The sequence below is a fragment of the Pteropus alecto genome, unplaced genomic scaffold, assembly GCF_000325575.1.
Source record: "Pteropus alecto unplaced genomic scaffold, ASM32557v1 scaffold45, whole genome shotgun sequence".
Classification (NCBI taxonomy): domain Eukaryota; kingdom Metazoa; phylum Chordata; class Mammalia; order Chiroptera; family Pteropodidae; genus Pteropus; species Pteropus alecto.
Genome location: NW_006442491.1, coordinates 4,863,352 through 4,875,718, shown reverse-complemented (window position 1 = coordinate 4,875,718; position 12,367 = coordinate 4,863,352). Strand labels below are relative to the sequence as shown.

The 12,367-nt window shown below is 52.3% G+C and overlaps 1 protein-coding gene across 4 annotated transcripts in view; it reads right to left on the bottom strand.

The window, feature by feature from the left end:
- RRBP1 (ribosome binding protein 1) overlaps positions 1 to 12,367 on the bottom strand; it is a 65,099-nt gene that overhangs the window by 8,863 nt on the left and 43,869 nt on the right. For all 4 annotated transcript variants that reach the window (XM_015597125.1, XM_006921567.2, XM_006921570.2 and 1 more), the window contains exons 7-13: positions 12,246 to 12,364; positions 9,833 to 9,986; positions 7,897 to 8,035; positions 4,756 to 4,934; positions 4,552 to 4,586; positions 2,238 to 2,328; positions 1,349 to 1,441 (exon numbers count right to left, since the gene is read on the bottom strand). In XM_015597125.1, coding sequence (XP_015452611.1) covers positions 1,349 to 1,441; positions 2,238 to 2,328; positions 4,552 to 4,586; positions 4,756 to 4,934; positions 7,897 to 8,035; positions 9,833 to 9,986; positions 12,246 to 12,364 — 810 coding nt within the window. The remainder of the gene's footprint in view (positions 1 to 1,348; positions 1,442 to 2,237; positions 2,329 to 4,551; positions 4,587 to 4,755; positions 4,935 to 7,896; positions 8,036 to 9,832; positions 9,987 to 12,245; positions 12,365 to 12,367) is intronic.

Here is a 12,367-nt window from a genome sequence, read left to right as displayed (position 1 = left end):
AATAGCCTGTTCTCTGCAGGGTGAGCCTATTGCCAGCCCCCCATAATCTCAGCACAGCCTGAGCCCCAGCTTGAGCCCCAAGGGCAGCATGAGGAACTTCAACTGAATAAGAGCCAACATGCAATGTTCTAGAACACACATATGGACAGCTGACAAATGGATGCCCTGCCTGAACACAGAACCCACATGGTCTGGACTTGGGTCTCAGAAAAGGATCCTTCTTGGCTCACCTACTGATTCACAGACAATGCCAATGGCCTGCCAAGGACCTCCTAACCTGTGACCACCATTCAGGCCCCCAGTTGTGGGAGTTCGAGGCCAGAACCAGAGGACCTGGAGGCCACCTCCTGTCTTTATCTGGCTGCATGACCACAAGCAAGTCAGATGACATCTCTGGTCACAGATTTTGCATTTGACAGAAAGACTCCAAGGTCACTCTGGGGAGTCTAAGTATAGCTGCCACAACTAGACAGAGGCCAGCCCTCCACCTCCCACCTTGTCTTGGGGCCCTCTCTCTCATACAACCTTCGGGCTTCCTGGGAGGCTCATGAAAGTCACTGCAAAGCTCTCAATAACAGGACAGACATTTCTTCTGCATCAGTGAAGCTGGGGTGATAGGGGCAGGGGGGCGCCACCTGGGGCCTTTCATCAGAGATATAAATGTGTGGTGAGATGGAATGGGTGAGGCCTCTACTTGCTGCTGCTGTAGGCCACATGCCCCAGCCACGGCCTGAGCACTAGCTTCTGGCCCAGGGCTCCAGAGGTGACGTGAGGAACCCAGACACTGAGATGCCTACATTCTCCTCAACTTGGGCTGCATGGAGCATGGGACCAATGTGGACTTCAGGACCAGAGTGTGCTAAAGATGTCCTTCCCTTCTGTGACTTACTGTAAAGATCAAACATAGAACTTACTTGGCCAGGATTTCAGAGGGCCTGAGAAACCAGAAGGATCAGACAAAATATCAGAGTTTTGAAGACAGCCCAATGTCAAGCTCACTAACAGGTGGAGCAGCCAGGTGGGCTCACAGCCCTCACAGCCTCTATCTCTGTCCCCTGATGGCAAAGGGCCCAGCTGAGTAAAAGCAACCAAGGGTACATTTTCCCTCTTTGTCTTAGGGAGAAATGAAGGGAGGGGAGGGAAAAAGAGAAAAAGGGAAGGAGGGAGATGCAGGAGTTGAGGCACTCTGTATGCCAGCCTCTTGGAGGGGCCCTGGTGTGGATTTCTGAGAAACTCCAGGGCCAAGGCTGCTCTGCAGGCAGTTAGTGCATTTTACGGTTTGCTAAACTACACAGGTGCTGCTGATCAAGTCTTGACTAGCAGGTGAGTCTGAAGACCGGATTCTGACCTTGGCCTGGGTCAGGGAGTGCACCTTCTCCTCGAAGGCTCTCTCAGCCGAGGCCATTGCCTCCATCGCCTTCCAGTTCTTCTCTCGGAGATCCTGGGGGAAGATGTGGAAAAGGTCAGAAGCGAGGTGAAGTAGCTGCTGACACATTTCCCATGAGTTGCCAGTCTCAGCAGGGCAGAACCTCCTCAACCCCAGTATAGACTCCACAGGGGGCCTACAAAGGGACAAAATGCCTTTTCTCTTGGCCCACGTCCACTGGGCCTCTCTTGGGTAGCACTAACACAAGGCCGAGGTGTCACAGCCTGCTATGGGGTGGCCATGGTATGAGGTGGTGAGGAGGCTAAGCATCTTTTCAGGGAGATGCTGGAAGAGAGGAGGGTCAGTCTGGCTCCTATCACCAAAATGCAAGCAATGACTCCTTGGCTGACTCTGTACAGCTGGGGCTGCCCCTGGGGAGAGCAGATGGGTCGCCCAAAAGCCCAAGCTCTGTGAGGGGTAATGGGCAGGCAGCCCAGTGGGGAAGACACAGCCGAGGCTCCTTTGTACCCCCCGCAGAGGAGGCACTTCCACATCCCCTTTTCCTGATGCTAGCCTCCTCAGTCCAAGGTGATTACATGACCCTGGCCAGGCTAATCAGCACATTCTGTCCCCATCATGAGGGCCTGGGGGAACGTGACCAAGGGTGTTCCAATGGGAGTCTGCCCTGGGACTTTGGATGGACCTGAGAGGCAGAGAGGCTCCCCAAGCCCCCCAAAGAAGGTAGGCTTTCAGCAGTGAGTAGCACGATGGGACGTAAAGGGGTAGATGGGCCCCTTCCTGACTAGTCCAGGGTTGGCCTCACTGCCCCTTTAGTCCCCGGCATGTACACAGACACATGTCCGATACTCACGTTGTTCTTCACTTTCTGTTGTTCGACTGCCTCCTTGAGCTCAGTCGCCTCCTTTTCCAGACACCACACCTGGGACTCTAGCTCCTTGAGGCTGAAGGGAGACAGCGGGATCACTGCCAGGCTCTGAGGGCCCGCAGCCCCCACAGTCCCTATCTTGGGAGGTCCCCTTTCTCTACCTAGGCTCCCATCCTAGCCAGAAGCAACCCCATTCTGCCAACCACCTCGCAGGGCACAAGCTTTCGGAGAAGCCCAAGCAGCCACCCTGACCTCTCTTCCTACTCATCCTGAGTGCTCAAGAACCGGTATGCAAACCCCAGAGGCTACCAGAGTCCCACCTGGTGACAATGTCCATTGACACTGCAGAGGTCAAATCAGCCACAGTGACCAGTGCAGGGACTGGCCCTGACAGTCATATTTTCAGGAAGCTTTTTGCTCTAGTGAAGAGCCCACTGCCTACACAGTTTCTGCTCAACCTGGTCCTGCTCTGTTGCCATAGAACATGTCGACTGGCATTCAAAAGACACGGGCTAGGCCTTCTCAGAGGACACCTGAGCTAGAGACTCACAGTGCTGTCACCTGCATACCTATTGAGACTCCAGGCGCCACTACTCTCAGTTCACTGTGTACAGTGGGACCATACTCTGTCCAAAGCCTAATTCTGCTGAGACCCAAAGTCTCTTCCCTCAGTTCTGTGCCTGGCCTCTGAGAAAGCAGCCCCAAAATGACCCCGAGATGCCACAGGGTTGGCAAGATGTTGGTCCCATCTTTTCACACCCCTCTTCAGATTAAAGGGCCCAGTGGGCTTTGCCCACTCTCATTATCCAGAAAGTGAAAGAGCTAGAACTGTACTTGCTATTCTGAGGAACAAGCTTCAAATAGACATTTTGACATGTCACCTTCTGCATTAAGATGTAGAATTAGGACTAGGAAGACCCCAGGGAAATGTAAAATCTAAAGTCCAGAAATGATCATGCTGACTTGAATCAGCACAGGAGTCACTTGGAAAGTGGGAAAGAAGCCCTGCTTGGAGGACAGGGGGGCTGCCACTGACACCAGATGGGGACATATATATCTGTATTTCTTATTGTGGGCCATGGTCAAAACCTTTTTGAAAACCAGGAATATGACAACCTGGCCTAGATATAACTTTCAAATAAACTGTCTGAGAAGGAGGGAAAAAAAAACAATTTCCAGCAAACACATCTGCATGACACAAAAAATTGGAATCAACCCTATTTGTACCATGAATCAAGTACCATAGTAATTCGCTGTGGGGCCCAATAATCTGACCTTAAAAAACAGAAGAGCAAAAACTTAAACAAACACAATCTCTCTACCCCAACAAATATCACAGGAAACAGTTTGCCCAAGCTTTCTAGAAAAAAAGCATACTGGGAAAGAAAGATGGAAAGGGTTTGATTCTGGCTTCCACAAGGCATTTTGGGCCCTCTGGGTAGCTGGCTTCTTTCCAAAGCCTCCAAACACTGGAGCCTGAGGCCAGGGAACATGGGGAAGATGACTCACTGGTGGCAGCAACCAGAACAAGGAAAACTTGTTGGCTGATAGCCAGGGGCACGTCTGACCATCTGCATAGGGACACCCTCCATGGTTTGCCCCCCAGGTGGCTGCCCTGTGGAACCCCAGCCACTCAGCCACCTCCCAAGCCCATGGGCAACTGCTTAGGGATGCACACCCCAGAGGTGACAGTCCCAAGGACTCCAGGCCTCCCAACTTTGGCCATCACACCCAGGTGTCAGCTCCAGCCTTAGCACCAGCATAGCCTACTGCTGGGCTGCCAACACAGAGGTAAAATAAAGCCTGCCAGCAGTGAAGTTACCTTGCAAACAAACCTGCAACTTGGTCAGCTCTGAACTGTACCAACATCCCAAATCTGCAAAAAGCCTGGGCCATCTCCCAGGTTCTCCATTCTGGGTATAACCATTTTTCCTATTTGATATATGAACTCAGTCCCTAAAATCTCTCATATGTAGATATAGAGAGAACTCCCAACCCTTCCCCATCAAGACATGGATTGATGGGTGGAAGCAGAAGGTCCGAGCCCCCTGCTGAGGCACCTACTACTCTCCACACAGATGAGTCTTGCTCTGTAAGAGGAGGCAAGGAGCTATTTGCAAGGCTGCTTTCTTTCCTGCCCAGGCATATCCCCTGTCCTCAAAGCCACTGGTGGGACAGGGGAAAGGCAGAGGCCTCTGAAAGTGTTCTTCCCAGGGGAGCTATGTGCCCCACTGAAAGCCTTGGCTCCCAGGTCCTGGGCCACCTTGTGCTGAGGCTAGAGACCTCCATCTCGACTTACCAGGCCTGCTGCTGGTCGGCCTCCACTCGGCTGGCCTGAAATGAGAAACAGAAAGAAAGTTCCTTAGTCACCATGTGACTCACCTCACTTGGCAACTAGTCAGGGTGGGGTCCATTTGTTCTCATCCTTCTACACAGGGGGGTCAGGACTCGATGGCATTCTCCCTCACCTCCCATCAGCCCTGGGGAGGAGGTGCCGGCTGACCTGTGTGTCCTGGGCATCCCGGGCCTGGCCTGCCTCCAGCAGGGCCTCAATGGACTGGATTCTCTCTGTGAGCTTTGAGTTTTCTGTCCTGGACTCCTTGAGCTGCCCATGGAGAACACTCAGCTCCTCGCACTTGCTCTTCACCTCTGCCTCACAGGACTGTAATTTGCTGTGCAGCTCTGTGCCGGGACAAGCAAAGCAAGAGTGGGTGAGGGGCAGGAAATACCCAGGATGGACACTCCACCAGCCCCTCAGCACATGGGCACCAAGGACACCCTCCCCTGCCTCCCCTGTGTGCTTGAGAGTTTAAGACATACTTCTGACTGCTGGGGCGCCTTATTAGCTACTGGAGAAAGTCACACTCTGGCTTTGTTCTCGAGGACTCATTAGGGTAGAATGAAACACTCTCAAATCACTCATAGGAAAATGACAGAAATCTAAAATGGATGTCACTGTAGTTTCTAAAAGTTTGTTCTCTAGGAGACTGCTCACATTAGCTGAGACCAAGGGCACGGGCCTTCTATGGGTATACTCCCTCAATGACCTCAGATAAGTCCCATGCTGTAAATGTTATCCATGTGTCTGTGACTCTGCAAAGTCCCGAAGCCCGGGTCTCACCTCCAAATCCAGGCTCAGCTGCCTGCCACTTCCAAATGAAGCTCTGCTTAGGCAACTGGAACCTAGCACTCCTAACCTCCCCATAATGGCTGCTCTGCTTTTCTGTACCCTCACTGCACACTCATCGAGGCCAATGGATTCTACATCCATGGTCTGCCAAGTCCATGCCTCCAACTCACCAGTACCTCTGTGGCTGTCTGGGCGCAGGCCTGTTGTCTTTTGGCCTGAATGAGTGCCGTAGCCTCATCCCTGGTCCCTTGGGCCACTCCTGCCTCTGGTCCATACCCTACCCAGTGCCAGAGCATCCAAAAGTACAAATGCGATCATGTCATCCCCCTGCCCTAAATGCTCTGAGCATTCTCATCACTGAATGTGATGAGACTCTTCATAGGGAGGGTCATCTGGGCCCTGCCCATCTGGCCCCACGCTGGTCACTTGTCTTCTTGCTTCAGTCACACTCACTGAACTTCTGTTTCTTGTACAGGCCAAGTTCAAGTTCATTCCCATTTGCAGGAATCCTGTGCTATCCATTTCTGTCCCTTCCTGGACTCTGTGAGGTTGGCCCCTTCCCATCATACAGACCTCAGCTTAAACATCTCCTCCATCTGCTCAATCTAAAGCCACACTTGGCCCATTAGAGCTGGGATCAGCAAACCAAGTCCATGGGCTACCCTTGTTTTTGTAAATAAAGCTTTACTAGAACACAGCCAGGCCTGTCTGTTTATTTATTGTCTGGGGCTTCTTCTAAACTATGGCAGCAGATCTGAGCAGTTGTGACAGATATCATCTGGCCTACAAAGCCAAAAATATTTACTACCTGGCTCTTAACAGAAATAGCTTGCTGACTCTACCCTAGGTCACATTGGCTATTTGAAGCCCACAGAGCACAAGGCTCCGTGACCTTGTTGATGTGTGTCTCTCTACCTACCTACACCTGTCTCTCCTGCTAGAATGATGCCCTGATGCTTACTGCTTCACTCTTGGCCCCACCCTGGTGCCCACAACTGCGCTCATCCCATGGATGTCGCTCAGGAAATACTGGTAAGCAAGTGACCACTGAGCTGTAACTGATGTCATCTGTTTTCTTTCTCTAGAGGCCCTGGGTACCCTAGACTTCGCCATCCTCTCTTGATTGTGAAAGGTGACCTGTGAACATTGGGGACCACAGGTCCACCTTCCAAACCTGGCCTCTTGGGCTAACTGAGCAAGGAGACAGAAAGGTCCAGAAGTCAGCCGAGAAGGTGAGCAATGAACTCGGGAGTGCCTCAGCTCGCCCACAGCCATGGCTCCAGGTGGGGCTCCATGACAAACAAGGCTGGAGGTGGCAGCACATTCAGCTCACCACCCACTCCCCAGCCCAGCCTTCAAAGGCTCTATCCCCCACACCCAACCCGCATAAGCTCTACCCCAACCCAGTCCTCACAGGCTCTGCCAGGGTGCCCAGCTCTCTCATGGGGGTGAGCCTCACCCCTGTACTTCTATTCTGTCCCCTGACAGGGCACAATCTCTGCCTCACAGACTTTCTGAGGAACCAAGTCCAGGATCTCATGCTGCCCTCCCTGGCCAATAGGACTGGCCCATTCTATGGGTCTGGCCCCAGCAAAGACTTCACCACCCAGCCCAGAGGCTCTGAGCCAAGCCTCTGCCCTCACCAGCTAGCTGCTGCTGCTGCTCCTGGGCCTTTTCAGCATCTGCCCTCAGGCTGGCATGGCTGGTTTGTGAGCGGCAAAGCTCCCGGCTGACCTCGTCCAGGCGTTTCTGCAAGGCCTCCTCACTCTCCTTGTGAGACACCTGGGGAGCAGGCAGAGGGAAAAGGGCCATAAGGATGCTGGAGGGAGGCCAGGCCCTCAACTAGCTCTGAGGTCACATAGGACACCCTGCTATCCACCCCGATGACATCTATAAAACCTGCCGGGATTTCTAAAGTCAGTTCATCCACTGAAAAAAGCCCAGAGTCCATGCTTGCCCTAACCCTCGAAAAGCTAGCTCAGGATGAAGGGGTCATACAGAAAAAGCGCCCCATTTTCACTTAAACCTCCAGTCTAACTTGGAAATTTCCTGAACAGGCCCTTGTACAGTTTACATTTATTGAGCTCTTTTTCCATGTAAGGTACTATTCTAGGCACTGTGTTATGTATCAGTGTGGTTAATCCCCAGCCACCCCAAGAGGCAGGTACTACAGTCACACTCATGTTATAGATGGGGAAACCGAGGCGCCACTCCCCAGCCCAGCCTTCAAAGGCTCTATCCCCCACACCCAACCCGCATAAGCTCTACCCCAACCCAGTCCTCACAGGCTCTGCCAGGGTGCCCAGCTCTCTCATGGGGGTGAGCCTCACCCCTGTACTTCTATTCTGTCCCCTGACAGGGCACAATCTCTGCCTCACAGACTTTCTGAGGAACCAAGTCCAGGATCTCATGCTGCCCTCCCTGGCCAATAGGACTGGCCCATTCTATGGGTCTGGCCCCAGCAAAGACTTCACCACCCAGCCCAGAGGCTCTGAGCCAAGCCTCTGCCCTCACCAGCTAGCTGCTGCTGCTGCTCCTGGGCCTTTTCAGCATCTGCCCTCAGGCTGGCATGGCTGGTTTGTGAGCGGCAAAGCTCCCGGCTGACCTCGTCCAGGCGTTTCTGCAAGGCCTCCTCACTCTCCTTGTGAGACACCTGGGGAGCAGGCAGAGGGAAAAGGGCCATAAGGATGCTGGAGGGAGGCCAGGCCCTCAACTAGCTCTGAGGTCACATAGGACACCCTGCTATCCACCCCGATGACATCTATAAAACCTGCCGGGATTTCTAAAGTCAGTTCATCCACTGAAAAAAGCCCAGAGTCCATGCTTGCCCTAACCCTCGAAAAGCTAGCTCAGGATGAAGGGGTCATACAGAAAAAGCGCCCCATTTTCACTTAAACCTCCAGTCTAACTTGGAAATTTCCTGAACAGGCCCTTTTCAGTTTACATTTATTGAGCTCTTTTTCCATGTAAGGTACTATTCTAGGCACTGTGTTATGTATCAGTGTGGTTAATCCCCAGCCATCCCAAGAGGCAGGTACTACAGTCACACTCATGTTATAGATGGGGAAACCGAGGCTCTGAAATCCTGCAGTAGACACCAAGGCTTCACTGTCAACACCAAATCCTGGCCTGTGGTCACCACCGTGGTCAGCCATTCCCAAAATCTTTGGGATCAAAGGAGATAGAACGGACTCCTCTGTGTGGCCCCAGGCTGAGGACAAGTAGCCTGAGGACTGATAGGGCAGGAAATGCTCAGAGTCTGGGGCTTACTGATGAGAGCCAGGCCTTGGCCATAGGCTGCGTCTTTAGAAATGATACATAATGGCAACACTTTGGGCACTAGAGTGGTGGTTCTAGCCAAAGAAGCACCAGAACCATCTGGGAGCCTTTAAAATATAATCATGGCCAGGCCCACCCCAGTGGTTCTGATTTCATTAGTCTGGGAGAGCCCACTTTACATGAAAATCAGTAAACACCATATTATCCATCTCGATTCCACCTAAATAACCCAAACTGTTTATTTGTCCATGTTCCTTTAGTCTCATACAAACATTATTCTTACAATTTTGTGTTTGTCTCTTTCACAAGACAGCTCCATTACCCTATGTGCTGTAGCCTAGCTTCAATGACTGAGCAGAAAAAGGACCCGAAGCCCTTTGGGATGCTAGGATTTCCTCATTATCCAGGAAAGTTAAATGCAAAGCAGGCATGATATCAAGACTCCCCACATCCAGTCACCCTGCCCCAAAACAGGCGAGCTGGAGGATCTAGAAGTCATCAGGCCAACAGGCAGCAAGGCACCTAGGCTGAGGAACCACACTGGATGTTGCCCAGTGCACTTTGGGGACAGGAAACAATCTTCCTTCCTCAGGAGAAAGGGCATCCTTCTGGGAAAACAAGAGCTTCCAGGTCACATCCAGAGGCTGAGAAGGAAAAGTGCCCACCTGGCCTTGAAGCCAGAGGCTGCTAACATTAGCTTAGCTGGCTACGGCTAGAGCTATGGAACCAGAGGTGATGGCGAGTGTGGGAGCACAAACACAGCATGGGGCTAGACCCGGGGGTTCAAATCCTCCCTCTGTGTGAACTTGGGGTACTTGCTTAACTTCTCCACACCTCAAATTTCCTTATGGGTAAATTACAGATAGTAACAGAACCTACTTCATTAGGGTCACAATGAGAATTAGCTGAGTTAATGCTTATAAAGTGCTTAGAACAATGCTTATTAGCACATAGAAACCAGCTACTCCGTGCTAATTAGCGATCACGATTATTCACAAAGCCAAGGTTGAGGGTTCCAGCGCTGGCCCTGCCTGAGTCTCCAGCTGTCATAGTAATGGCTGGGAAGGCATGACTCAGTGTGGCCTGGCAAGCCCTGGCCTGTCCCTGCTACACAGACAGTCTTGGTGAGCGGGGTGAACAGGGCACTGAGATGGCCACCACCATGACTCACCTGCAGCTGCAGGATCTGCTTCTCAAAGGCGGCTGCCTTGGCTTCCAGAGCCTTCCGCTGCTGCTCCTCCTGCCGTGTGGCCTCTGACTTCTCCACTAGCTCCTTGCTGACCTTGCTGAGTTCCTGTCGGAGCTTGGCCAGCTCCGCATTCTGCCTGCAAGATAGTCACCAGCCCCCAAGTGACAGAGGGAAGAGGGCTTGAGTCAGCTGTTGCCAACCCCAAAAGCTGCCCCCAGGTGAATGGGACCATGATCTGAGCTTTCCCTCCAGGGCACATGCTCTTTCTTAAGTAGTTACCCAAGTCTTGCAGTCATTACCAAAGCCCCTCTTGCATTATCAGCTAGGTAGAGTTTTATCAGCATGGTGTATGGACCAGAAAGAGCAAAGAGCAAAGTGTGCACTAAAATATCCTACTGGTGCCCCTTCTAGAAACAGCTGGAAATTCGGACAGAAAAAAAGGCAAGACACTCTTCTCATTGCTAACCAGGGTCCAAACAAGCCCTCAAATGTGGACTGCTTCTCCTTGTCCCCCCACAGGGCCAGGGGCAGCAGCCCACTGGAGTCCATGTGGCCTGCTTCACCCAAAGAGGGAGGCTGAGGCACTTAACATAATGGACCCTTCAGCACTGCACACTCAACACTTCAACACTGAAGCTGGGTTTCAGGACCACTGAGAAGTTCAGGAGGGTGGGAAAGAGACTTGATTGACAGGAAAAGAGGGGCCGCTCAATGCCCGCCTTTTCCAGTATGAAGAGGTAATCAACATGCCGACCTCCTTCACTAGCACGAAAGACACTTCTTCAAGGCAGGGCCAATGATCCAGCCAAGGGACAGCACCAGACAAGATGAATGACATAGACAAGACTGTCTACAACCCTGGGAGGCAGGAAACCTGGCCAAGACCAGTTCTGTCTGCTGCTGGGGGATTGAGTGGGAGGTTCTCACCTCTGAACTTGAGTTTCTTCATCTGCATCAGGGAAGCCACCCTGAAGCCCTCTACGGGGCCGTCACCTCATACTTTACAGTACCAAGATTTAAGATTGGAGTGCTCACGGGAAAGGTGAGACTCCAGCACCCGGAGATGGAGACAGACTGGGTGGGCAGCCTCTGGGAACTGGTTTATACCTCTGGGAGGGGCCCAAGAACACCCATCTCGTATGTGCAAAGCTTCCGCAGATTGATACAGTCAGCGTCTGCCACCTTGGGGTGACAGGTCTCCATGCTTTGGAGCTTTCCCGAGGATGGAGGCCGCAGCAAATTCTACATGACAGGGGAAGCCAGAATGTTCCTCCACCCTTGTGTTCACCTTCTGCTTGTGGCTGCTGAGAGGAAACTGTAGCCACAAACCTCCAATCTGCCGATGGGCCAGGAATGAGATGAAGACGTGCACACAGGGGATCTCTACAGAGAAGGGACTGACTGGCCTAAGGAAGGTGGCCTTCAGATCTTAGTCCGTGCCAGGGAAGCCGCCAGCAAAAACAGATGTGTGGGCACCAACTTCCCTCCCTGGTCTAGCTCCTGGGCCAACATTCTCCCTCCCTGACTTCCAACTAAATGACTGAGGGTATTGGTGCTCTCTGGCTTAATCAGTTCTCTTACTGACAAGAGTCAAGGTGCTTTGGGGATAAACGCAATATTCCTTCAGGACGCTTCAGGCCAAGAGAAGCCAAAGAAATGTGAATTAAAATGAAATGCAGGGAGGCTTCCTCCAGGCCAGCCTGTTGAAACTGTAATGCTCAAATCAAGGAACTTGAAGAAGGCCAAGGTGTACTTAACATGGTGAGATTTGTGCTGCCCTCTGGGGTCTGCCCACTCAACTTCCTAGCACTTCAGCTCCTGAGAGGCAATGCTGAGTCAAGAACTCTGCTAAGCCGGCTAAGCAGGTGTGCTTATTGCTAGTGTATCAAAAGCAAATGTCCCTCTAGCACAGGGGACCATCCCCAGTGGAGAGTCAAGGCACTCAGGCCCACAGCAGGTCCCTACACCACATCAAACTCTGATCTTGGACAATCCACTTGTACTTGAAGTTCTGGACCACAATTAGTTTTTAAAAGCCTCATACCAGGTTTTTGTGAAGACAGACATGGAAAAAGTATCTGCTCGTCTAGGAAAGCAGATGCCAGCAGCAGCCAGGATCTGATGGGCATGGGCATGGGCAAATTGGAGCTCACTTGTTCACCCAGCAGCCTGACCACAGGAGAGGACACTGGCTATGCTTCAGAACCACACAAGAGATTGAGGGTCAGGATGGAGCCCCGAATGGGGAGGTACAGAAGCACGCAGCAAGCCCCAGGTCCAGTAAGAAACTAGAATGCTTCCATAGCAGCCTTGAGAGAAGATCGGGGACCATCCCTGGCTCCAGAGCCCCCTAGGATGTGCCACTGCAGAGTGTGACTGGGAGCACTGAGCTTACTTGCTCTCCACCTGGCTCGTAGCTTGGTTCAAAGCGTCCCTCAGGATGGAGTTCTCCTGCTGTAGACGGGCCAGCTGTGTGTTGGGGCCATTCTCCAGCTGCTCCTGAAGACTCCGGATCTG